At 64.2% G+C, this 25,201-nt stretch overlaps 2 protein-coding genes across 4 annotated transcripts; both read left to right on the top strand.

Moving 5' to 3' along the window:
* Nucleotides 1-599: 599 nt before the first annotated feature.
* Nucleotides 600-15,719, top strand: HEPACAM (hepatic and glial cell adhesion molecule). The gene is made up of 7 exons (XM_064524376.1): nucleotides 600-699; nucleotides 6,178-6,519; nucleotides 10,431-10,712; nucleotides 11,053-11,146; nucleotides 11,260-11,333; nucleotides 13,176-13,246; nucleotides 13,365-15,719. Exons 1-7 carry the CDS (start codon nucleotides 648-650, stop codon nucleotides 13,623-13,625), a joined length of 1,176 nt encoding a protein of 391 aa, XP_064380446.1. The 5' UTR covers nucleotides 600-647; the 3' UTR covers nucleotides 13,626-15,719.
* A 1,155-nt stretch (nucleotides 15,720-16,874) lies between these two features.
* On the top strand, nucleotides 16,875-25,198 carry ROBO4 (roundabout guidance receptor 4). Of its 3 annotated transcripts, none has more exons than XM_064524373.1 (18): nucleotides 16,875-17,294; nucleotides 17,595-17,669; nucleotides 17,743-17,900; nucleotides 18,002-18,122; nucleotides 18,220-18,358; nucleotides 18,428-18,555; nucleotides 19,491-19,624; nucleotides 19,733-19,952; nucleotides 20,070-20,191; nucleotides 20,963-21,131; nucleotides 21,217-21,369; nucleotides 21,483-21,525; nucleotides 21,608-21,852; nucleotides 23,298-23,441; nucleotides 23,568-23,682; nucleotides 23,766-24,229; nucleotides 24,318-24,488; nucleotides 24,670-25,198. In XM_064524373.1, exons 1-18 carry the CDS (start codon nucleotides 17,096-17,098, stop codon nucleotides 24,783-24,785), a joined length of 2,916 nt encoding a protein of 971 aa, XP_064380443.1. In that variant the 5' UTR covers nucleotides 16,875-17,095; the 3' UTR covers nucleotides 24,786-25,198. The 3 variants fall into 3 exon arrangements, with proteins under 3 accessions (XP_064380443.1, XP_064380445.1, XP_064380444.1); XM_064524374.1 differs by having other exon boundaries at nucleotides 16,876-17,294; nucleotides 19,509-19,624; XM_064524375.1 differs by lacking the exon at nucleotides 21,217-21,369.
* Nucleotides 25,199-25,201: the final 3 nt, after the last annotated feature.

Here is a 25,201-nt window from a genome sequence, read left to right as displayed (position 1 = left end):
CCCATAGGGTCCCCCAAAGCATCCCCATAAGGATCCCAATAGCATCCCCATAGGGTCCCCCATAGCGTCCCCATAGAGGCCCCCCAGATCCCCCCATAGCGCCCCCCAAAACCCCTCCCCAAAATCCAAGGCCACGGATCTCCCCAGCTCCATATGGACCCCCATTTTGGGGGCGGGGGGGGGAGAACACCCTGCACTTGGGTGATGAGTTTTGCAGGTCTCAGCAGGCAGCAGCCCAGGGTGGGGGGGGGGCGGGGGGGGGCTCCTTTTCCTCCAAGCAGAGCATCCGCCCGGCCCTTCCCCTTAACAAACAGCCCCAAATCCCCCCCCTCAAAATCCCCCCCCCCCCAAAAAAAAAAAGCCCCCCCCCAAAAAAACACACCCCCCCGCGGGGAAGCCGCTCTCCGGCTGCAAATGTCAGCTCGGCCTCGCGGCAGCCCCGGCAACACACAGGGCCTCTGTGTGCCCGGAGAGCGCAGAAAAAGAAAAGAAAAAAAAAAAAAAAGAAAAAAAGAAAAGGGGGGGGGGAAGGAGAAAAAGGGAAAAAAAAAAGAAAAGAAAAAAAAAAAAACCCGCCCTTGGCAGCGGCGAGGCGAGCGCCCGGGGACGTGCCCGGAGCGGCCCAGGCGAGGCCGAGCGAGGCCGAAATGCGCCCGGCGCCCGCCGCCCTCCTCGCCTGCCTCCTGGCCCTGCACGCAGGTAGGGGCCCCCCCGAGCCCCCCCCGGGGCGGAGGGGGAGAAGGGAGGGGGGAAACTGGGGGAAAAACTAGGGAAAAAGGACCAAATGCCCCAATCCGAACACCCCCTGCTGAAAAATCATTTTTTTTTCCCGGCGGCGCTTGTTCGGCCTCCAAAAACGCTATTTTTCCGCCCGCCGTCGGGGGGGGGACGACGACACCCCCTTTACAAGGGGCCCCACAGCCCAAATTCAGCTTTTGCTGCTTCATCGTCCTTTCCGCCTCAACCTATTTCTTCCCAAAGCTTCTAAACCCCCTCGGCGGCCTCTTTTTTTTCGGGAAAAGGGGAAAAAACCCGGCCCTTGGCCGGCCGGCCCGCGGGAAAGCCGGCGGCGGCAGCGTGGGAAACGCTGACGCGGCTGTTTTCCCCCTCCAGGCTCCTAATTTTGGGGTTTGCTCCCCATTCCTGCGGCGGGGGGGACAGGTCACCCAGCACCCAGCTCCCAAACCCCCCCAAAACCACCTATTTTTCCTTTTTTTCCCCCAATCTGTGCCCAAAAACCGATGGGGGGGGGCAGCATCTTTTCCCCAGGAATAGGGAAATCTCCGCAGCTCATTCCGGATTTAATCCGCTTTCCCGGGGCGATTCGGGCGCCGATGCACCTGCGGCAGCGGGTAGCGAGGGAAGGCGAAGGGAGCCGGGAGCAAAAGGGATTTTGGGGCCGTTTATCCGTTAATCCCTCCGTTTATCCGATGGGGAGCGGGGAATTTCGGGAGGCGGCGATACGGGATGGATTTTTGCTGCGGGAGGGGGAAGAAACCAGGCAAAAAAAATGGGAATTTTGGGGGCAAAGCGACGCAGCCTGAAAACCAACGGAGAAATTTGGGAGTTTTTCGGGAGGTTCCCGCAAGGGAATAGGGATTTGAATGCCGCAAAGGGGGAAAAATCACCCCGGGGAGGTCCGAAGCGCTTAACACCTCCGTGGCCTCGGCCATCCCGGGCGGAAAAACGCCGCTGGCCTTGGGTTGAAATCGGGCCGAAGCGGTTAAAAGAGCGGCGGGGGCAAGCGGGACGCTCGCAAAGGGTTTTGGGCTCTGCGCGCGCCGTTATTTTTGGGAATTCATGCGCGAAAGCCGCCCGGCCGCGGAGGGGGGGAAGGGGAAAAAATGCAAAAAGGAGGGGAAAAAAGGGGGGGGGGGAAAGCATGCAAAGAAAAAATGCAAAAAGGGGATTTGCAAAAACATAGGATTTGCAAGAAAAGGATTTGCAGAAAAAGGATTTGCAAAAAAGGGATTTGCAAAAAAGGGATTTGCAAGAAAAGGGATTTGCAAAAAAAGGGATTTGCAGAAAAAGGATTTGCAAAAAAGGGATTTGCAAGAAAAGGGATTTGCAGAAAAAGCATTTGCAGAAAAAGGATTTGCAAGAAAGGGATTTGCAAGAAAAGGATTTGCAAGAAAGGGATTTGCAAAAAAGGGATTTGCAGAAAAAGGATTTGCAAAAAAGGGATTTGCAAGAAAAGGGATTTGCAGAAAAAGGATTTGCAGAAAAGGGATTTGCAAGAAAAGGGATTTGCAGAAAAGGATTTACAGAAAAAGGATTTGCAGAAAAGGATTTGGAAAAAAAGGGATTTGCAGAAAAAGCGTTTGCAGAAAAAGGATTTGCAAGAAAGGGATTTGCAAGAAAAGGATTTGCAGAAAAAGGATTTGCAGAAAAAGTATTTGCAAAAAAGGGATTTGCAAGAAAAGGGACTTGCAAAAAAAGGGATTTGCAGAAAAAGGATTTGGAAAAAAAGGGATTTGCAGAAAAAGCATTTGCAGAAAAAGGATTTGCAAGAAAGGGATTTGCAAGAAAGGGATTTGCAAGAAAGGGATTTGCAAGAAAGGGATTTGCAAGAAAGGGATTTGCAAAAAAAGGGATTTGCAGAAAAGGTTTTGCAAAACAAGGATTTGCCAAAGCAGAATTTGCAGGAAAAGGATTTGCAAACCCAGAATTTGCAGGGCGGGAGGAGAACAACTTTTGCAAGAGGCCGAGCGGGGCCGGGCAAAGCAGCGGGCGCAGCACCCGAGAGCACCCGCTTTGCAAAACGCCGCGGGGCCAAGCCCCAAACAGGCCACTTTTCCTGCAAAAAACACCCCGGCTTTTTTGCACGGCTCGTTCCCCGGAGCTAAAAAAGCGGCCTTAAATCGGGATCCTTGTTTTTTTTCTCGGAGCAGCCTGCGGGGAAGGAGGACGGGCTCTGCATACCAATAGGTCCCATGACTTTGGGGCTTGTTTAAAGCCTTTCTTGCCGCTCCGGGCGCTGCCGGGCGCCTTCCCTCAATCCGGGACTTGTTCACCCTCGGATTGCCAGCATCCGGCCCCGGGGGGCTTGCGGCGTTTTGGGGGCAAAAAAGCATGTTTTGGGGTTTTCCTCGTGCTGGATTGCACTGGTGGTTTGCACGCCCTGCGTTAAGGCTGAAAATTGCTTCTTTTTTTGCATTTGGTGTTTGCGTGTGGCGGTCTTGCAGCCCGGCGTGGCGGGCGGCTGCTCCTCGCGCCGGGTGCAAGCGGGTGCCGAAATCCCTCTGCAGCCCCCCAAGATTGCTCCGTCCGTGGCTCTCGCGGTGTTTCCCTGCCCTTTTTTTGGCTTGCAAGCGGTGCCGAGGGGTGAAACACGGGATTGGAGCGTCCTCTGGGCCCGAGCGCTGGGTTTTCCACTTATGCCTGCTCTTTTTTGGGGGGTGGTGGTGCATTTTTGCTTGCATGCCGTGTTGCAAGCTTTTCTGCACGCACCCAGCAGTGCAGGCAGTTCTGCACGCACCCCGCGGTGCAAATATTTCTGCATGCACGCCAGTTTGTGAGCGTTTTCTGCATGCACCCCACGATGCAAACATTTCTGCATGCATGTGGTGCTGCAAGCATTTCTGCACGCACCCCGCAGCGCAAGCATCCTGCATGCACGCCAGGTTGCAAGCATTTCTGCGTGCATATTAGGTTGCAAAGCATTTCCGCACGCGCCCTGCGGTGCAAACACGCATGCCGCGCTGCAAGCTTTTCTGCAGTGCAAGGATTCTGCATGCACACCAGGTTGCAAACATTCCTGCGTGCATATTACGTTGCAAACATTTTTTGCATGCACACCGTGTTGCAAGCATTCCTGTGTGCATATTAGGTTGCAAAGCATTTCCGCACACGCCCCGCAGTGCAAACACGCACGCCGCGCTGCAAGCATTTCTGCAGTGCAAGGATTCTGCATGCACGCTGTGTTGCAAGCATTTCTGCATGCACACCGTGTTGCAAGCCTTTCTGCATGCACCCCGTGCTGCAAGGATTCTGCATGCACGTCAGGTTGCAAGCATTCCTGCATGCACGCCGTGTTGCAAGGATTCTGCATGCACGTTGTGTTGCAAGCATTCCTGCATGCACGTTGTGTTGCAAGCATTTCTGCATGCATATTAGGTTGCAGGCATTTCTGCATGCACCCAGCAGTGCAAGAATTCTGCATGCACGTTGCATTGCAAGCATTTCTGCATGCACCCTGTGCTGCAAGGATTCTGCATGCACGCTGTGTTGCAAGCATTTCTGCATGCATATTAAGTTGCAAGCATTCCTGCACGCACACCGTGTTGCAAGCATTTCTGCATGCATATTAGGTAGCAAGCATTTTTTGCATGCACGCCGTGTTGCAAACATTTCTGCGTGCATATTAGGTTGCAAAGCATTTCCGCACACGCCCCGCGGTGCAAACACGCACGCCGCGCTGCAAGCATTTCTGCATGCAGCCAGCAGTGCACGAATTCTGCATGCATGTTGTGTTGCAAGCCTTTCTGCATGCACACCAGGTTGCAAACATTTCTGCATGCACCCCACAGTGCAAACATCCTGCATGCACGCCAGGTTGCAAGCATTTCTGCATGCACGCCGTGTTGCAAGCATTTCTGCATGCATATTAGGTTGCAAACATTTTTTTGCATGCACCCCGTGCTGCAAGGATTCTGCATGCACGCCAGGTTGCAAGCATTCTGCATGCATGTTACGTTGCAAACATTTTTTGCATGCACGCCATGTTGCAAGCATTCCTGCGTGCATATTAGGTTGCAAAGCATTTCCGCACGTGCCCCGTGGTGCAAACACGCACGTCGCGCTGCAAGCTTTTCTGCAGTGCAAGAATTCTGCATGCACGCCAGGTTGCAAACATTTTTTGCATGCACCCCGTGCTGCAAGGATTCTGCATGCACGCCAGGTTGCAAACATTTCTGCATGCATATTAGGTTGCAAACATTTTTTGCATGCACGCCAGGTTGCAAGCATTCCTGCGTGCATATTAGGTTGCAAAGCATTTCTGCACGCGCCCCACGGTGCAAACACGCACACCGCGCTGCAAGCATTTCTGCATGCAGCCAGCAGTGCACGAATTCTGCATGCACGTTGTGTTGCAAGCATTTCTGCATGCATATTAGGTTGCAAACATTTCTTTGCATGCACACCAGGTTGCAAGCATTTCTGCATGCACATGCTGTGTTGCAAAGCATTTCTGCATGCACCCTGTGCTGCAAGGATTCTGCATGCACACCGTGTTGCAAGCCTTTCTGCATGCATATTAGGTTGCAAGCATTCCTGCATGCACACTGTGTTGCAAGCATTCCTGCGTGCATATTAGGTTGCAAAGCATTTCCGCACGTGCCCCGTGGTGCAAACACGCACGCTGCGCTGCAAGCTTTTCTGCAGTGCAAGAATTCTGCATGCACGCCAGGTTGCAAACATTTTTTGCATGCACCCCGTGCTGCAAGGATTCTGCATGCACGCCAGGTTGCAAACATTTTTTGCATGCACGCCGTGTTGCAAGCATTCCTGCGTGCATATTAGGTTGCAAAGCATTTCCGCACGCGCCCCGCGGTGCAAACACGCACGCCGCGCTGCAAGCATTTCTGCAGTGCAAGGATTCTGCATGCACACCAGGTTGCAAGCATTTCTGCATGCACCCCGTGCTGCAAGGATTCTGCATGCACGCCAGGTTGCAAACATTCCTGCGTGCATATTACGTTGCAAACATTTTTTGCATGCACACCGTGTTGCAAGCATTCCTGCGTGCATATTAGGTTGCAAAGCATTTCCGCACGTGCCCCGCAGTGCAAACACGCACGTCGCGCTGCAAGCATTTCTGCAGTGCAAGGATTCTGCATGCACACGGTGTTGCAAGCATTTCTGCATGCACCCCGTGCTGCAAGGATTCTGCATGCACGCCAGGTTGCAAACATTTCTGCATGCATATTACGTTGCAAACATTTTTTGCATGCACACTGTGTTGCAAACATTCCTGCGTGCATATTAGGTTGCAAAGCATTTCCGCACGCGCCCCGCGGTGCGAACACGCCCGCCGCCCTGCAAGCATTCCCGCGTGCACCCGCCGGGGCCAGCACCGCCGCCGCCGCGTCAATCGGGTGCTGGCGCGTTTCGGCGGGGCGGGCGGGGGGGGGGTCCCCTGCGCCGCGCTGCCCGTGCGCCCGCTCTCCCCGGCAGGCCCGTCGCGCGGGGTGAACGTCACCAGCGCGGCGCCGCTGGTGCGCGGCACGGCGGGCGAGGCGGCCCTGCTCTCGGTGCGCTACAGCAGCGCCAGCGCCGACCGGCCCGTGGTGAAGTGGCAGCTCAGGCGCGACAAGCCCGTCACCGTGGTGCAGTCCGTCGGCACCGAGATCATCGGCACCCTGCGGCCCGACTACCGCGACCGCCTGCGGGTGCTGCGCAACGGCTCGCTGCTCATCAGCCCGCTGCAGCTGGCCGACGAGGGCACCTACGAGGTGGAGGTGTCCATCACCGACGACACCTTCACCGGCGAGAAGAGCATCAACCTCACCGTGGACAGTAAGGGGCTGCGAGGAGGTGGTGGGATGCGGTGGGAACGGTTGGGAAGGGGCTGCGAGGAGGCATCGGGATGCAGCAGGGTTTGGGAAGGGGTTGCAAGGAGGCGGTGGGATGCAATGGGAACGGTTGGGAAGGGGTTGCAAGGAGGTGGTGGGATGCGGTGGGAATGGTTGGGAAGGGGCTGCGAGGAGGTGGTGGGATGCAATGGGAACGGTTGGGAAGGGGAAGCGAGGAGGTGGTGGGATGCGGTGGGAATGGTTGGGAAGGGGTTGCGAGGAGGAGTTGGGATGCAATGGGAATGGTTGGGAAGGGGTTGCACGGAGGTGGTGGGATGCAGTGGGAATGGTTGGGAAGGGGAAGCAAGGAGGCATCGGGATGCAGCAGGATTCGGGCAGGGGTTGCAAGGAGGTGGTGGGATGCAATGGGAATGGTTGGGAAGGGGAAGCGAGGAGGTGGTGGGATGCGGTGGGAACGGTTGGGAAGAGATTGCAAGGAGGAGTTGGGATGCAATGGGAACGGTTGGGAAGAGATTGCAAGGAGGAGTTGGGATGCAATGGGAACGGTTGGGAAGAGATTGCAAGGAGGAGTTGGGATGCAACGGGGCAGTTCGGGAACAGGTTGCAAGGAAGCATCAGGATGCAATAGGGAGGTTTGGGAAGGGGTTGCAAGGAGGCAGCGGGATGCGGTGGGAATGGTTGGGAAGGGGCTGCGAGGAGGTGGTGGGATGCAATGGGAACGGTTGGGAAGGGGAAGCGAGGAGGTGGTGGGATGCAATGGGAACGGTTGGGAAGGGGAAGCAAGGAGGCATCGGGATGCAGCAGGGTTTGGGAAGGGGTTGCAAGGAGGCGGTGGGATGCGGTGGGAATGGTTGGGAAGGGGAAGCGAGGAGGTGGTGGGATGCAATGGGAATGGTTGGGAAGGGGCTGCGCGGGGGCGGCGGGATGCGGTGGGAACGGTTGGGAAGGGGAAGCGAGGAGGTGGTGGGATGCAATGGGAACGGTTGGGAAGGGGCTGCGAGGAGGTGGTGGGATGCAGTGGGAACGGTTGGGAAGGGGAAGCGAGGAGGCATCGGGATGCAGCAGGGTTTGGGAAGGGGTTGCAAGGAGGTGGTGGGATGCAATGGGAACGGTTGGGAAGGGATTGCAAGGAGGTGGTGGGATGCGGTGGGAACGGTTGGGAAGGGATTGCAAGGAGGTGGTGGGATGCAATGGGAACGGTTGGGAAGAGATTGCAAGGAGGAGTTGGGATGCAACGGGGCAGTTCGGGAACAGGTTGCAAGGAAGCATCAGGATGCAATAGGGAGGTTTGGGAAGGGGTTGCAAGGAGGTGGTGGGATGCAATAGGGAGGTTTGGGAAGGGGTTGCAAGGAGGTGGTGGGATGCAATGGGAACGGTTGGGAAGGGGTTGCAAGGAGGCGGTGGGATGCGGTGGGAATGGTTGGGAAGGGGTTGCAAGGAGGTGGTGGGATGCGGTGGGAATGGTTGGGAAGGGGTTGCGAGGAGGCGGTGGGATGCGGTGGGAATGGTTGGGAAGGGGTTGCAAGGAGGTGGTGGGATGCAATGGGAACGGTTGGGAAGGGGAAGCGAGGAGGTGGTGGGATGCAGTGGGAATGGTTGGGAAGGGGCTGCGAGGAGGCGGTGGGATGCGGTGGGAATGGTTGGGAAGGGGTTGCAAGGAGGCGGTGGGATGCGGTGGGAATGGTTGGGAAGGGGTTGCGAGGAGGCGGTGGGATGCGGTGGGAATGGTTGGGAAGGGGTTGCGAGGAGGCGGTGGGATGCGGTGGGAACGGTTGGGAAGGGGAAGCGAGGAGGTGGTGGGATGCAATGGGAATGGTTGGGAAGGGGTTGCGAGGAGGAGCTGGGATGCAATGGGAATGGTTGGGAAGAGATTGCAAGGAGGAGTTGGGATGCAACGGGGCAGTTCGGGAACAGGTTGCAAGGAAGCATCAGGATGCAATAGGGAGGTTTGGGAAGGGGTTGCAAGGAGGCGGCAGGATGCGGTGGGAATGGTTGGGAAGGGGAAGCGAGGAGGTGGTGGGATGCAATGGGAACGGTTGGGAAGGGGAAGCGAGGAGGTGGTGGGATGCAATGGGAACGGTTGGGAAGGGGAAGCGAGGAGGTGGTGGGATGCAGTGGGAACGGTTGGGAAGGGGAAGCGAGGAGGTGGTGGGATGCAATGGGAACGGTTGGGAAGGGGTTGCAAGGAGGCGGCGGGATGCAATGGGAACGGTTGGGAAGGGGTTGCACGGAGGAGTTGGGATGCAATGGGAACGGTTGGGAAGGGGCTGCACGGGGGCGGCGGGATGCGGTGGGAACGGTTGGGAAGGGGAAGCGAGGAGGTGGTGGGATGCAATGGGAACGGTTGGGAAGGGGAAGCGAGGAGGTGGTGGGATGCGGTGGGAATGGTTGGGAAGGGGAAGTGAGGAGGCGTTGGGATGCGGTGGGAATGGTTGGGAAGGGGAAGTGAGGAGGCGTTGGGATGCGGTGGGAATGGTTGGGAAGGGGAAGCGAGGAGGTGGTGGGATGCAGTGGGAATGGTTGGGAAGGGTTTGCGAGGAGGTGGTGAGATGCAGTGGGAATGGTTGGGAAGGGGTTGCGAGGAGGTGGTGGGATGCAGTGGGAATGGTTGGGAAGGGGTTGCGAGGAGGTGGTGGGATGCGGTGGGAATGGTTGGGAAGAGATTGCAAGGAGGAGTTGGGATGCAATGGGAACGGTTGGGAAGGGGTTGCGAGGAGGTGGTGGGATGCAGTGGGAATGGTTGGGAAGGGGTTGCGAGGAGGTGGTGGGATGCGGTGGGAATGGTTGGGAAGGGGCTGCGCGGAGGCATCGGGATGCAGCAGGATTCGGGAAGGGGTTGCAAGGAGGAGTTGGGATGCAATAGGGAGGTTTGGGAAGGGATTGCAAGGAGGTGGTGGGATGCAGTGGGAATGGTTGGGAAGGGGCTGCGAGGAGGTGGTGGGATGCAGTGGGAATAGTTGGGAAGGGGTTGCGAGGAGATGTTGGGATGCAATGGGAATGGTTGGGAAGGGGTTGCAAGGAGGTGGTGGGATGCAGTGGGAATGGTTGGGAAGGGGTTGCAAGGAGGAGCTGGGATGGAACAGGGATGTTCGGGAAGGGGCTGCAAGGAGGCATCAGGATGCAATAGGGAGGTTTGGGAAGGGGTTGCGAGAAGGCAGCGGGATGCAATGGGAACGGTCGGGAAGGGGCCGCGCGGAGGCATTGGGATGCAATGGAAAAGTTTGGGAAGGGGTTGTGAGGAGGTGTTGGGATGCAACAGGGTTCGGGAAGGGGTTGCGAGGAGCTGTCAGGATGCAATGGGAACGGTCAGGAAGGGATTGCAAGGAGGCGTCGGGATTCAACAGGGAAGTTGAGGAAGGGATTGCAAGGAAGCATCAGGATGCAGCAGGATTTGGGAAGGGGCTGCAAGGAGGTGTCGGGATGCAACGGAAACGTTTGGGAAGGGGTTGCAAGGAGATGTTGGGATGCAACGGGGGGGGTTCGGGAAAGGGTTGCAAGGAGGTGTTGGGATGCAGCAGGGTTTGGGAAGGGGTTGGGAGGAGGTGTTGGGATGCAACAGGGAGGTCTGGGAAGGGGTTGCAAGGAGGCGTCGGGATGCAATGGAAACATTTGGGAAGGAGTTGCAAGGATGTGGTGGGATGCAATGGGGGGGGTTGGGAAGGGGTTGCAAGGAGGCGTCGGGATGCAATGGGGAGGTTTGGGAAGGGGTTGCAAGAAGGTGTCGGGATGCAGCAGGGTTTGGGAAGGGGTTGCAAGGAGGCGTCGGGATGCACCGAGGACCCCCCAATATTTCGGCACGCGCTAGTCACGAGGGTTTTGCAGCCCCAGCCGCCTTGCAGGGGGGGTCACCCGCCTCGCAGGCGCCTCCCTCTTCCCTCGCCCCCCCCCCTCCAGTCCCCATCTCGAAGCCGCAAGTGGTGGTGGCCTCCTCGACGGTGCTGGAGCTCAGCGAGTTCTTCACCCTCAACTGCTCGCACGAGAACGGCACCAAGCCCAGCTACACGTGGCTCAAGGACGGGCGCCCGCTGAGCAACGACTCCCGCCTGCTGCTCTCGCCCGACCACAAGGTCCTCACCATCACCCGCGTCCTCATGGCCGACGACGACGTCTACAGCTGCCTGGTGGAGAACCCCATCAGCCACGGCCGCAGCGTCCCCGTCAAGCTCACCGTCTACCGTAAGCGGCGGCGACGGGCGGGCGGGCGGGTTGTTTGGCGTCGCATCCCGGCTCCGGGAGAGGGTGGGGTTTTGCCTTCTTTTCCCCCTTTCTAGCCCCAAAGCGAGCCCGGCGCATCGCTGGTGGCAAGCGGGCCACCGCGTTGCAGGCAGCAGGGTTGCACGGGCGCTTGGCACCGTTGCGGTGCCACCAGGCTGGGGCTGGACCGGCGGCCAAGGGCTGCTTGCGTCGCCGATGCTCCCGCCTCAAATTTGGGTTATTTTGGTGTTTTTTTTTGTTTTTTTCCCCCCTTTTTCCCCCCTCCGCCGCCTCGGGAGCTCCAACGGCCGCTCTCCCCCAGGCCGCAGCTCCCTCTACATCATCCTCTCCACCGGCGGCATCTTCCTCCTCGTCACGCTGGTGACCGTCTGCGCCTGCTGGAAGCCCTCCAAAAAGTATGGGGTCATTGGGGGGGGTTTGGGGGGGGTTGGAAGCCCCCCCACCCCCGCCCCGGGTCGTGGGGGCGGGTGGTTTGGGTCGGTGGGTCACGGGCTCTCGCCCCGGGCAGGGGCAAGCGGGGAGCGGAGGCGCCCGGCGCGGCCGACTTCGCCGAGCAGGACGAGGAGCACCTCAAGCACGAGGGTGAGCGCGGGCGGGGGGGTGAGGGTGTCCCCGGGGTGTCCCCGGGGTGTCCCTGGGGTGTCCCCCATGGCGTCCCCCCTAATGTCCCCGGGGTGTCCCCAGAGCGTCCCCAAGGCATCCCCCATGGCATCTCCATAGAGTGCCCCAGAGCATCGCCATAGTGTCCCCATGGCGTCCCCCATAGCGTCCCCAAAGCATCACCCATGGCATCTCCATAGTGTCCCCATAGTGTCCCCATGGCGTCCCCCATGGCGTCCCCAAAGCATCACCCATGGCATCTCCAGAGTCCCCATAGCGTCCCCATGGCATCCCCCATAGTGTCCCCAAAGCATCACCCATGGCATCTCCATAGTGTCCCCATAGTGTCCCCATGGCATTCCCCATAGTGTCCCCAAAGCATCACCCATGGCATCTCCATAGTGTCCCCATAGTGTCCCCATGGCGTCCCCCATGGCGTCCCCAAAGCATCACCCATGGCATCTCCAGAGTCCCCATAGTGTCCCCATGGCGTCCCCCATAGTGTCCCCAAAGCATCACCCATGGCATCTCCATAGTGTCCCCATAGTGTCCCCATGGCATTCCCCATAGTGTCCCCAAAGCATCACCCATGGCATCTCCATAGTGTCCCCATAGTGTCCCCATGGCGTCCCCCATGGCGTCCCCAAAGCATCACCCATGGCATCTCCATAGAGTCCCCATAGTGTCCCCATGGCGTCCCCCATAGTGTCCCCAAAGCATCACCCATGGCATCTCCATAGAGTCCCCATAGTGTCCCCATGGCATCCCCCCATAGCGTCCCCCATAGTGTCCCCAAAGCATCCCCCGTAGCGTCCCCCAAGTGTCCCCCATGGCATCTCCATAGCGTCCCCATAGCGTCCCCATTGTGCCTTCCATAGCATTCCCCCCCCAAAGCATACCCCCACAGCGTCCCCCATAGCACCCCCTATAACATCTTCCATAGCACCCCATAGGGCCCTCCATAGGGTCCCCAATAGCATCTCCCAGAGTGTCCCCCATAGAGTCCCCGCAGTCTCCTATAGCGTCCGCACAGCAGCCCCCATAGCGTCCCCATAGCATCCCCCACAACCTCCCCCATAGTGTCCCCATAGTGTCCCCATAGCATCCCCCATGACACCCCTACAGCAGCCCCCATAGCGTCGCCATAGCATCCCCCACAGTGTCCCCATAACATCCCCATAGCATCTCCCACAGCAGCCCCCATAGCATCCCCATAGTGTCCCCCATAGCATCCCTATAGCATTCCCCATAGCATCCTCATAGCATCTCCCAGAGCAGCCCCCATAGCGTCCCCATAGCATCCCCCACAACCTCCCCCATAGTGTCCCCATAGTGTCCCCATAGCATCCCCCATGACACCCCCACAGCAGCCCCCACAGCAGCCCCCATAGCGTCCCCATAGCATCCCCCACAACCTCCCCCATAGTGTCCCCATAGTGTCCCCCACAGTGTCCCCATAGCATCCCCATAGCATCTCCCACAGCAGCCCCCATAGCGTCCCCATAGTGTCCCCCATAGCATCCCTATAGCATCCCCCATAGTGTCCCCATAGCATCCCCCACAATCTCCCCCATAGCGTCCCCATAGCGTCCCCATAGCATCCCCCACAACCTCCCCCATAGTGTCCCCATAGCGTCCCCATAGCATCCCCCATGACACCCCAACAGCCGCCCCCACAGCAGCCCCATAGCGGCCACCCCCTCGCCACCCCCCTCCCTCCCTGCCACCGGGGCCAGAGTGCGGCCCCCCCCATAACCCCCCCAGCCCCGCACTGGGGCCGGGCCGGGGAGGGGGGACGCCACGGCCGCCCTCAACCCCCCGCAGCCGAGAGCATCGCGCGGAGCGCCGAGCCCGACCGCAAGAACCCCGTGGCCCTCTACATCCTCAAGGACCAGGTACGGCCACGGTGACGATGACGACGACGACGACGACGATGGCGGCGGGAGCCTTCGGCGCGCCCGGCCGCCCCGCGGCCTGGGCCAAACCCGGCGCCCCGCTCGCTTCCCGTTGCAGGAGCCGCCCGAGACCGAGGAGGATCCGCCGGGCGAAAGCGGGCCGGGCTACCCGCCGGCTGGCCGTTCGCCGGGCGCCCCGGCCCGCTCGGCCCGCCGCTACCACCGCTCGCCGGCCCGCTCGCCGGCCTCGGCCCGGCCGCCCCGCTCGCCTCCGGGCTCTCCGGCCCGCTCCCGCGGTGCCCCGCGGCTGCTGCGGACTGCCGCCGTGCCCGTCATCCGGGAGCAGGAGGAGGCGGCCGCCGTGGAGATCAGCGCCTGAGCGGCGGGCGCCCGGCGCGGGCGGCTCGGCCTCAACTCACTAATTCGCTACGGAGTCGGCCCCGGCACCGGCACCGGCACCGGCTCCGGCTCCGGCACCGGCACCGGCACGCCGCGCTCCCTCTGCCTGCCCGTCGGCGCGGGATGCGGCAGCCGGTGCGGAGCGCGCGGGAAGCGCGTCCGCCCGGGGCTGGGGCGTGCGGAGGGAGCGGGCACGGAGCGTGCGGAGGGAGCGGGCACGGAGCGTGCAAGAGGGCAAGCACGGAGTGTATGGTCTGAGCGTGCACGGAGCGTGCAGAGCGAACATGCAGGGAGCATGCAGAGAGAGCGTGCAGGGAGCATGCACGGAGTGTGCAAGAGGGCAAGCACGGAGTGTGCAAAGAGAGCGTGCACGGAGCGTGCAAGAGGGCATGCACGGAGCGTGTGGTGGGAGCGTGCACGGAGCGTGCAGAGAGAGCATGCACAGACCGTGCAAAGAGAGTGTGCTCAGAGCATGCACGGAGCGTGCAAGAGGGCATGCACGGAGCACGCGGAGAGAGCGTGCACGGAGCATGTCGTGAGAGCGTGCACAGACCGTGCAGAGAGAGTGTGCCCGGAGCATGCACAGAGCGTGCAAGAGGGCAAGCACGGAGCATGTGGTGTGAGCGTGCACGGGCCGTGCAAAGAGAGTGTGCCCGGAGTATGCATGGAGCATGCAGAAAAAGTGTGCCCGGAGCGTGCACGGAGCGTGCGGAGAGAGCATGCACAGACTGTGCAAAGAGAGTGTGCCCAGAGCATGCACAGAGCGTGCAAGAGGGCAAGCACGGAGCACGCGGAGAGAGCGTGCACGGAGTGTGTGGTGTGAGCGTGCACAGAGTGTGCAGAGAGAGTGTGCCCAGAGTGTGCACGGAGCGTGCAAGAGGGCAAGCACAGAGCGTGTGGTGTGAGTGTGCACAGACCGTGCAGAGAGAGTGTGCCCGGAGCGTGCCCGGAGCGTGCAAGAGGGCATGCACGGAGCACGCAGAGAGAGCGTGCACGGAGCGTTTGGTGTGAGCGTGCACGTGCCGTGCAAAGAGAGTGTACCCGGAGTATGCACGGAGCGTGCAAGAGGGCATGGATAGAGCACGCAGACAGAGCGTGCACGGAGCGTTTGGTGTGAGCGTGCATGGGCTGTGCAAAGAGAGTGTGCCCAGAGCATGCCCGGAGCGTGCAAGAGGGCAAGCACGGAGCGTGTGGTGTGAGCGTGCACAGACCGTGCAGAGAGAGTGTGCCCGGAGCGTGCACGGAGCGTGCAAGAGGGCATGGATGGAGCACGCGGAGAGAGCGTGCACGGAGCGTGAGGTGTGAGCGTGCACGGGCTGTGCAAAGAGAGTGTGCCCAGAGCATGTCTGGAGCGTGCAAGAGGGCATGCGCAGAGCGTGTGGTGTGAGCGTGCACGGAGTGTGCAGAGAGAGTGTGCCCAGAGCGTGCAAGAGGGCAAGCACGGAGCGTGCAAGAGGGCATGCATGGTGTGTGCGGAGAGAGCATGCACGGAGCATGTGGTGTGAGCGTGCACGGAGCGTGCGGAGAGAGCATGCACAGACCGTGCAAAGAGAGTGTGCTCAGAGCATGCACAGAGTGTGCAAGAGGGCATGCACGGAGCACGCAGAGCGTGCACGGAGCGTGTGGTGTGAGTGTGCAGAGAGAGTGTGCCCAGAGTGTGCATGGAGCGTGCAAGAGGGCATGCACAGAGTGTATGGTGTGAGTGGGCACAGACCGTGCAAAGAGAGTGTGCCCGGAGTATGCACGGAGCGTGCAAGAGGGCAAGCACGGAGCACGCAGACAGAGCGTGCACAGAGCATGTGGTGTGAGCGTGCACAGAGTGTGCAAAGAGAGTGTGCCCAGAGCGTGCCCGGAGCATGCAAGGGGGCATGCACGGAGCGTGTGGTGTGAGCGTGCATGGATCATGCAGAGAAAGCGTGCATGGACTGTGCAAAGAGAGTGCACCTGGAGCATGCACGGAGCGTGCAAGAGGGCACGCATGGAGCACATGGAGAGAGCGTGCCCGGAGCGTGCAGAGACAGCATGCACAGAGCATGTGGCGTGAGCATGCCCGGAGCGTGCAGAGAGACTGTGCACGGAGCATATGGAGAAAGTGTGCACAGAGTGTGCAGAGAGAGCCTGCACGGAGCGTGCGAGAGGGCGTGCACCGAGCGTTTGGAGACAGCGTGCACCGAGCGCGCAGAGAAAGCGTGCGCAAAGCTTGCAACGCGAGCGTGCAGGGAGCGTGCAAGGGGCACGCAGGGAGCGTGCAAGGGGCATGCCCGGAGCGTGCAGCAGCGTGCAGCGAGAGCGTGCGTGCAAGGTGTGCCGAGAGCGCGTGCACGGAGCCTGCAGCGAGAGCGCGCACGGAAAACGAGCACGCACCCAGCGTGCGGGTAAGACCGTGCACGGAGCACGCGGAGGGGGCACGCACGCAGCGTGCAACCCCCCCCCCCCCCCGGCGGGGAGCGGGCCCCCCCGCTTCTCCCCCCAGCTCCCCGGCCGCCCCGTCCCCGAAACCAGGCCCCCGCCGCGCCGCTCGCCGCCCGCTCGCTAGTTAGTCCCTTCCCTCCGCCGCGTCTGGATTTTCTGTGAAAATCGCCCGGGTGTTTTTTTTTTTTGCGCGCACTTTTGCATCTCCCCTAGGCCTCACCGGGAAATAGGTTTAGGATGAAAGCGGAGAGCGGCCGGCTGAGCTCGCCGGGCCCCGGGGCTGGTGCCGGGGCGCCCCGGGGCGCTCGGGGTGCGGGGGGGCAAGGCCCTGCTCCCCGGGCCCCACGGTTGCTACTAACCAATAAACTAAACGTACTACCCGGGCGGCGGGACCCGCGGGTGCCTTTGTGTGCTGGGGGGGTGCCGATGGGACCCGGGTGCCCGGGGCCTCCGAGAGGAGGGCGGCAGCTGAGAACGCACGGGCCGTTCACTCTGGTCCCTACTGATGGCTTCCCAGAGGAACGGCCTCCAGTCCACGCTGCTCCCTGCTGGGGTGGGGGTGGGAGTGCCACGCTCCTCCGGCTTTTTCAGCTGAAGCTGTTCCCAGGGTCAGTCCTCGCCCTGTCTCCTGCTGAGATGCTGCGTGCATCGTGGCACGTGGGATGTGCACGCTCTGTGCACCATGGGCACACGGGACGTGCGGCATGCGCACGGCATGGGACACGGGACACACGTGCACGGCCACCCCTCCAACCCGGCACCCCAAACCCGCCGCTCGCGGCCCCCGGCGCCGCGGGCCCGAGGGTGCCCCTGCAGCAGAGCACCCGCTGCGCCGGCCCCTCCGAGCTGCTCGCGTCCGTCTCGGCGCTTCCTGCCCCGCGTCCGGCCATTGTCCCCGCGCCGCGGGGTTGCACGGGGGAGGGGGGGGTCCCTTTGCATCGCTTCTAAACCCCCGTTTCATTCGGGGCAGCGCTGCAGCGGGTCGGGACGGACCCCCGCGGGTTTTAGGGAGATGCCCGGGGGTCTGGGGGGTGTCGGATGGGCGCCGCGAAACGTGGGCTAAGCGGCGGCCGTCCTTGGCGGGGCTCCGCTCCAGGGAGGGCCCGGATCCGGCCCGGCGGCTCCGGGAGGAAACGGGAAGGTCGGCAGCGGCGGGAGGCCGGCGGGACCGGCATGGCGGGCGGCCGGGCCGCGGCGCTGGGCCTGGGGCTCTGCGCCGCTTTGCTGCGCCTGGCGGGTGAGCGCGGCCGGCGGGGGGGCCGGGAGCCGGGGAACGGGGAGGGGGGGGGACGGCCACCACCGTGGGGTCTGGGCTGCGACGGGGCAAAAATCCCCTTAACTCTGCCCCCGGGGCGCCCGGCTGCGCCCTTTGCTCCTCGCAGCGCCGGGAGGGCGGACGCGGTGGACGCGACGTAGCGCGGGACCGGGCCTTGCACCCAAAAACGGGTGCAAGGGCGGGGGGGGGGCGTCAGGGTTGGGGGGTCCCGGAGCAAAGCGGCGCCGCTGAGACCCGACCCGCTCGCCGCGCGCCCCGCAGGCTGCCGGCTCCCGGCCTCCGAGGCGGCTCCCCGCACGGTGCAGCACCCGTCCGACGCGGCGGCGCCCGGGGACGGTAAGTGGCGGCGGCGTCCTGGGCGTCACCGGAACGGGTCGGTGGCACCCGCCGACGCTTCTGCGCCCTGCAGCCCTGCGGGACAATTTCCGCCTGCAGCCCGGTGACTTGGTGGCCACGGCGGGACAGGCGCTGGAGCTGCCCTGCGTGCCGCCCTGGGGACACCCCGAGCCCCGCGTGGCCTGGAGGAAGGACGGCGTGCCCCTCGACGTGGCCTCGGGGCGCTACGAGGTGGGCGCGGGGCGACGAGCGTTTTCGGGGCGGGCGGTGGGGACGGTGGCCCTGACACCCCCCCCCCCTCCGCCATGTGTCCCCCCCCCCCCCCCCCCAAGGTGACCCGCGGGAAGCTGCGGGTGGCCCAGGCGCGGCGGAGCGACTCGGGCGCCTACGTGTGCGTGGCCACCAACGCGGCGGGCCAGCGGGAGAGCCGCCCGGCGCTGGTCTCCGTCCTGGGTGAGCGGAGGGGACAACCAGAAGGTCGCGGTGGGCTTTGGGGTGTCTGGTGGCGTCTCACCCCTCACGTCCCCCCCCCCCTCCCCGTTGTCCCCAGAGAAGCCGGCCATCGTGCGGCCCCCCAGCGACACGGCGGCGGCCGCCGGCAGCACCGTGGAGCTGCCCTGCGGCACCCAGGGCGACCCGCTGCCGTGGGTGCAGTGGCACAAGGAGCGCGGGGACCTGCCCTGGGGCAGGTAGGTGACGGGCACGGCGGGGGGACGCCGCCGCCGATGCCGCGCTGACGGGAGCGCTCGCGTCCCCAGGCACGAGGTGGACCGGGAGCACACGCTGCGCCTCTACGCCGTGTCGCCCGCCGACGCGGGCACCTACGTCTGCACGGCCCAGAGCCAGCTGGGCATCGTGGCCGCCACGGCCGTCCTCCGCGTGGAGGGTGAGCGGTGGCACCCACCTGCCCGGGGCTGGGGAGGGGGGGGGTTCATCTACGGGGGTCCATCTAAAGGGGGGCCGTTCGAGGTGGTCCATCTCAAGGGGATCTACTCAAGGAGGAGGTGTCCGTCTAAGGAGGGTCCATCCAAGTGGGATCCGTCCAAGGGGGTCCATCTAAGCAGGGTCCATCAAGGGGGTCCATCTAAGCAGGGTCCATCCAAGAGGGTCCATCTAAAGGGGGGCCATTCGAGGTGGTCCATCTCAAGGGGGTCCACTCAAGGAGGAGGTGTCCGTCTAAGGAGGGTCCATCCAAGTGGGATCCGTCCAAGGGGGTCCATCTAAGCAGGGTCCATCAAGGGGGTCCATCTAAGCAGGGTCCATCCAAGAGGGTCCATCTGAAGGGGGGGCCATTCAGAGAGGCCCATCTAAAGGGGATCTACCCAAGCTGGCCCATCCAAGGGTATCCATCCAAGGGGGAGGGTGTCCATCTAAGGGGGATCCATCCAAGTGGGATCCGTCCAAGGGGGTCCATCTAAGCAGGGTCCATCAAGGGGGTCCATCTAAGCAGGGTTCATCCAAGTGGGATCCATCCAAGGGGGTCCAACTAAGGAGGGTCCACCCAAGGAGGATCCATCAGAGGGAGACCATCTAAAGGAGATCCACCCAAGCTGGCCCATCCAAGGCCCGGGGTGGGGGGGTTCATCCAAGGGTGGGGTCCGTAAAAGGGAGATCTACCCAAAAGGGATCCATCGAAGGGGATCCAACAAGTGGGATTCATTGAGGGGGGGGTCCATCCAAGGGGATCCATCCAAGAGGGCTCCATCACAGGGGGTTCATCCGAGGGGATCCGTCTAAGGAGGCAACAGGCTCTCCAGGCGTCTCAGGCGGGTGCCTGGGCCGATGCCGGCAGCCCAACACCCTGCCCGACGCTGCCGTTAGTCCTTCTCCTGCCTGCAGATCTCCCAGAGGCGGGCGGGCAGGAGGCCGTGCCGCGGGACCTGCGGGCCGTGCGGCTGCACCTGGACAACAGCACCGCGCTCCCCTCCGCGGCCGCCGTCCAGCTCCGCTGGCGGGTTGGTGCACTCCCGGGATGCGGCGGGGCGGAGGGGGGAACGGAGGGGGCCGAAGCCACCCAGCGTCCCCGTCCCCGTCCCCCAGCTCCGTGCCGTCGCGCCTTGCAGGTGCTGACGCCGGCGCCGGCGCCGGAGGGCTTCATGGTGCTGTACCGCTGCCTGCTCCCTGCCAGCACCGCCTGGGCCCAGCACGACGTCGGCAGGGAGCTCAGCGCCGTCATCCCCGCGCTCCGGAGGGGCTACAAGTACGAGTTCAAGGTCCGGCCCTACGCCGGGGGAGCCCAGGGCGTGGACAGCAACACCAGGCACCTCTGGATACCCGAGGAAGGTAGCTCTGGGCACGGGGCGCGCGAGGGACCGGGGGCCCCCCTGGCCCAGCAGGACCCCCGGGCCACGAGGGCCAGCTGGGGGCCGCGGGGGGGTCTCAGCCTTGCTGTCCCGGCAGCACCGAGCGCGGCGCCCCGGCACGTCACCGTGGGCCGGGCTGAGACGGGGAACGGCACCGTGGTCGTGAGCTGGGAGCCGCCTCCTCCCGACGCCCACAACGGCATCATCCGCGGCTACAAGGTTGGGGGCCCCGGGGAGGCACCGGGGGCTGCTGGCCAAGGAGGTTCATCCGGGCGGGTCTATCCGAGGGGATCCGTCCAAGGGAGGGTCTATCCGAGGGGATCCGTCCAAGGGAGGGTCTATCCAAGAGGGATCCACCCAAGGCATCCGCCCAAGGGACCCATGTCACGGGATACGTGCTGGGAGGTCCATCTAAGGTGGCCAATGCAAGGGGTTGATCCAAGGAGGTCCATCCAAGGGATCCAACCGGGGGGCATCCAAGGGGGTCCATCCAAAGAAAGGCATCCAAGGACGCCCATCTAAGGGGATCCATCCAAGAAGGTCCTTCTAAGGGCACCCATCCAAAGGGATCATCCAAGGGCTCCAGCCTAGGAGGTCCCTCCAAGGGGGGGTGCATGCACAGGGTCCATCCTGGGAAGTCCAGTCCAAGGGGTTGGCATCCAAGGAGTCCATCCAGAGGGGTCAGTCCAAGGGAGGGTCTGTCCAAGAGGGATCCACTGAAGGAGCCTATCCGTGTGGAATCCGACCAAAGGATCCATCCGAGGTGGGGCCAGCCAAGGGGGTCCATGCAAGGGTCCACACAAGGTGGATGTCCATCCCAGGGGATCCATCCGAGATGATCCACCCAAGGAGGGTCTACCCAAAGGGACCCACCCACGGGGCCATCCAAAAGGATCCATCCAAGGACAGGGTGCCCATCCAAGGGGACACCCGTGCACGGCGCGGGACAGGAGCAAGGGCGAGTGCCAGTTGCCTCTCCGTGCCCGGCAGGTCTGGTCCCTGGGCAACGGCTCTCACCACCCCACCAGGACAGTCGATGGAGGCACCCACCGCTTGGAAACCCTCCCGCCGGGCCCCGGGGCCACGTACTGCATCCAGGTGGCAGCTTTCAACGGCGCGGGGCTGGGGGTGCCCAGCAATGTCACCTGCGGCGTCCCGGGTAGGTGACGGGGCGCAGGGAAGGAAGGGGATCCCTCCGCGGCATCGCATCCCGGTGGGGGGGGTAACACCGTGGCCCCCCGCAGAGCCGCTCCTGGAGGCGGTGGCGCGGGGCCCCGAGGCGATGCCCTTGGCCGCCCTCGTCGCCGGCGCCGGCGCCCTGCTCTGGGTGACCCTCCTGGCCTTCCTGGTCCACCTGTGCCAGCGCCAGCGCCGCGCCGGCGGCCGCCGCGGCAAAGGTGAGCCCGGAGGGTCGGCGGGGACCGACCGCGGTCGGCGGGGACCAACCGTGGACCCCCCTCGGCACCCGCCGCGTGCCGCCCAGGAGTCACCCCCGTGCCCGTCTCCGCAGGTCTGTGCTGCCGCGCCGGCGAGGACGCGGTGGCCCGGCAGAGGTGAGCAAGGAGAGACGGGGGGCCGGGCTGGGGCACCCCGGGGCGGCGGGAGCGGCGTCCCGAGACCTCCTTGTCCCCGCAGGCTGGAGGCCGGCGACTCGCCCTGGCTCTCGGGCACCTGGAAATCCGCCTCCGGCTCCAAAACGCTGGGCAGCAGCAGCAGCCTCAGCAGCCACCTCCTCTGGAGCGACACCAGTGAGTCCCCCCGGCCCCGGGGGCCCGGGACCCCCCCCACGGGGCCTGGGAGCCCCCCGCGGTGTGGTGGCACCCGCCCGGGGGGTGTGGGACCTCCTCCGTGGTGCTGCGGGACCTCCATCCCGTGTGGTGGTACGTACGTGCGCGGGGGTCTGGGACCGCTCCGTGGTGCCATGGGACCCCCACCCAGTGCCAGGGGACCCACACGGGGGTCTGGGACCCCTCCGTGGTGCCATGGGACCCCCACCCACTGCCATGGGACCCACACGGGGGTCTGGGACCCCTCCGTGGTGCCATGGGACCCCCACCCAGTGCCAGGGGACCCCCACCCGGTGCCTGGGACACCCACCACGGTCGTGTGGGACCCCCACAGGGTGGCTGAGACCCCCACTTGGTGCCGTGGGACACATGTAGGGCCATGGGACCCCCACCCAGTGCCCAGGACCCCTTCATGATGTTGTGGGACCTCCCACCCTGGAACACCCACCATGGTGCTGAGGGTGTCTGGGACCCCTCCGTGGTGCCATGGGACCCCCACCCAGTGCCAGGGGACCCACCCAGGCGTCTGGGACCCCTCCGTGGTGCCATGGGACCCCCACCCAGTGCCAGGGGACCCACCCAGTGGTCTGGGACCCCTCCGTGGTGCCATGGGACCCCCACCCAGTGCCAGGGGACCCACCCAGGGGGTCTGGGACCGCTCCGTGGTGCCATGGGACCCCCACCCAGTACGAGGGGACCCACACAGGGATCTGGGACCACTCCGTGGTGCCATGGGACCCCCACCCAGTGCCAGGGGACCCACCCAGGGGGTCTGGGACCCCTCCGTGGTGCCATGGGACCCCCACGCAGTGCCATGGGACCCACACAGGGGTCTGGGACCCCTCCGTGGTGCCATGGGACCCCCACCCAGTGCCATGGGACCCACACGGGGGTCTGGGACCGCTCCGTGGTGCCATGGGACCCCCACCCAGTGCCATGGGACCCACACAGGGGTCTGGGACCGCTCCGTGGTGCCATGGGACCCCCACCCAGTGCCAGGGGACCCACCCAGGGATCTGGGACCCCTCCGTGGTGCCATGGGACCCCCACCCACTGCCATGGGACCCACCCGGGGGTCTGGGACCCCTCCGTGGTGCCATGGGACCCCCACCCAGTGCCAGGGGACCCCCACCCGGTGCCTGGGACACCCACCACGGTCGTGTGGGACCCCCACAGGGTGGCTGGGACCCCCACTTGGTGCCGTGGGACACATGTAGGGCCATGGGACCCCCACCCAGTGCCCAGGACCCCTTCATGATGTTGTGGGACCTCCCACCCTGGGACACCCACCATGGTGCTGAGGGTGGCTGGGACCCCCACCGGGTACCATGGGACCCCCCCCCGTGGTGACATGGGACCCACAGAGGGCACCCGGGACCCCACCCACTGCCATGGGACCTGCTCCACCAGCAGCAGGGAGTCGGGGTGGGCCGTCGCCCAGGATGGAGGGGGGCGTGCGGGTGGCCCCCATGGCCCCTCACCGGGGAAGGGGGTCCGGCACCCATGGGTGCCCGGCCCTGCCCTTCTCGCCCCACCAGCCCTGTCCTTGGAGCAGCCGAGCCGAGGTGCCCCGAGGTCCCCCGGCCCCCTCCGCGGGGACCTGCCACCCGAGGAGGCCAGAGGCTTCCCCCACCCCCCCTGCCACCGCGGGGGGCACCCAGGGGTGCTGGCTGGCGAGCGAGGTGAGTGGAGGGGGGGGCTGGAGGGGAGCACCCTCAGCCCCGTGGGGCCACCCTGGCACCCAGGGGCAAGGTGACCTCAAGGGTGGGGACATCCGCGGTGATGCCACCACCTCCGTCCCCTGCAAGGAGCCGCCCCGGACCCGCCACCGGCGTTCGGCTCCCCAAAACCGCGGCACTGCAGCACCTCGCCGGGCTCCCCCCACCCCGGGGGGCCACCCCGCACCCGGCACCCACCGGCCCGGTGAGTCCCCGCGCCGGGCTCAGGGTGCTACGGGGCGGTCGCGTACGGGAACAAGTGGCCGGATCGTCCCGCGGCTCCCGCAGGTCCCCGGGGCCGACGGCCGGCGGCCGCCTCTCGCCGTCCCCATCGCTCGGCGACGACGGCGACAGCGTCCTGACGCCGCGGCGGGCGGCCGAGTCCCTGGAGCCGGCCGAGGACGTTCCCCCGGGGCCACCGGCCGCGGGGCGCCAGCCGTCCCCGTCCCCGCGGCCCTCCTCGCCGTCGCACACCTACGGCTACATCTGCGGGCCGCCGGCCTCCGAGCTGGGCGACCCCGAGGAAGAGGAGGAGGAGGAGGAGGAAGAGCGGACGGCGGCGGGCTCGCTGCTCAACGGCTGGGGCTCCGTCTCGGAGGAGAACTTCGCCAGCGCCCGCTGCAGCCTGGTGAGCTCCTCCGACGGCTCCTTCCTCGCCGACGCCGACTTCGCCCGCGCCCTGGCCCTGGCCGTCGACAGCCTCTGCTTCAGCCTCGGCCGCGACGATGATGAAGACGAGGGGCTCTACGCGGGTGAGCGCCTCCCGGCCGGGCGGGGAGCCGTCCCCGCCGGGGAAATTTGGGGGAACGGATGGGTTGAGACGGGGCGTTTTCCCGGCAGGCTTCTCGCCGCCTTCCTCGCCCTCGGAGGGGCTCCTCTTCCTCGAGGGCCCGCCGCGGCCCGCCTGGGGCTGGATGGCGGTGCCGGAGGCCGAGCCGGGCTGGAGGGCGAAGCCGGAGGAGGAGGAGGCGGCGCTGAGCCCGGCTTGGGCCCTCCCGCATCAATGGCACGGTGAGCGACGGCTGGGCACGGCGGCGCCCCGACGCCGGGGTGATGGGCACCCATCATTCGGGCTAAATCCGGGACCCCAACTGCCATCGGGGACCGGCTACCCTGCCCCGGGCACCCCTCGGTGACGTGCCACCGTCACCCCTGGGGTGACACAGCATCCCGAAATATCCTTTCCTTCCAGGTTCCCGCGGGCTGGCGGCCGGCAGCCCCTGGGCCGTGCCGGCGCTCGGGGTCCCGCACGCCGCTGCCGGGCCCGGGAGGGAGAGGAGCAGAGGGACATCGGCACGGAGGGTGTAGGACGGCCAGCGCCGTGGCACGGACTCGCTCCCGCTCGGATTTCTTCATCCGCTACTAACCCGGCCGCGTTTTCCCGCGTACTAACCCGCACGCGGCTTGGCAATAAAGAGCCGCTTCCCGGCGGAAACGGCGAGCCGGCGCGGGCTGCGACGTGGGGTCCCGAGCCGCTCGGCACTGCTTAACAAATTGGGTTTATTGGTCGTTTTACAAAAGGCGTTTTCCGTGAGCAAAAAGTGGACAAAAAAGTGGCGCTGAGCCGGGCGGGCATCCCTCCTCGGCGAGCATCCGCGTCCCTCCCGAGCATCCTCATTGCTCCCGAGCATCCTCGTCCCTCCCGAGCATCCTCATTGCTCCCGAGCATCCTCGTCCTTCCCGAGCATCCTCATCCCTCCCGAGCATCCTCATCCCTCCTGAGC

Source organism: Dromaius novaehollandiae, chromosome 21, assembly GCF_036370855.1.
Source record: "Dromaius novaehollandiae isolate bDroNov1 chromosome 21, bDroNov1.hap1, whole genome shotgun sequence".
NCBI lineage: Eukaryota > Metazoa > Chordata > Aves > Casuariiformes > Dromaiidae > Dromaius > Dromaius novaehollandiae.
Note: the sequence above shows the minus strand (reverse complement) of the source record. Positions and strands in the feature narration are given on the sequence as shown.

Coding starts and splice junctions, on each gene's coding strand:
- HEPACAM (XM_064524376.1), top strand. CDS start 648: ATGCGCCCGGCGCCCGCCGCCCTCCTCGCCTGCCTCCTGGCCCTGCAC. Junction 700..6,177: donor CCTCCTGGCCCTGCACGCAG/GTAGGGGCCCCC, acceptor TCTCCCCGGCAG/GCCCGTCGCGCGGGGTGAAC. Junction 11,334..13,175: donor GGAGCACCTCAAGCACGAGG/GTGAGCGCGGGC, acceptor AACCCCCCGCAG/CCGAGAGCATCGCGCGGAGC.
- ROBO4 (XM_064524373.1), top strand. CDS start 17,096: ATGGGCGCCGCGAAACGTGGGCTAAGCGGCGGCCGTCCTTGGCGGGGC. Junction 17,670..17,742: donor CGCGGCGGCGCCCGGGGACG/GTAAGTGGCGGC, acceptor TGCGCCCTGCAG/CCCTGCGGGACAATTTCCGC. Junction 23,442..23,567: donor GGTGCTGGCTGGCGAGCGAG/GTGAGTGGAGGG, acceptor GTCCCCTGCAAG/GAGCCGCCCCGGACCCGCCA.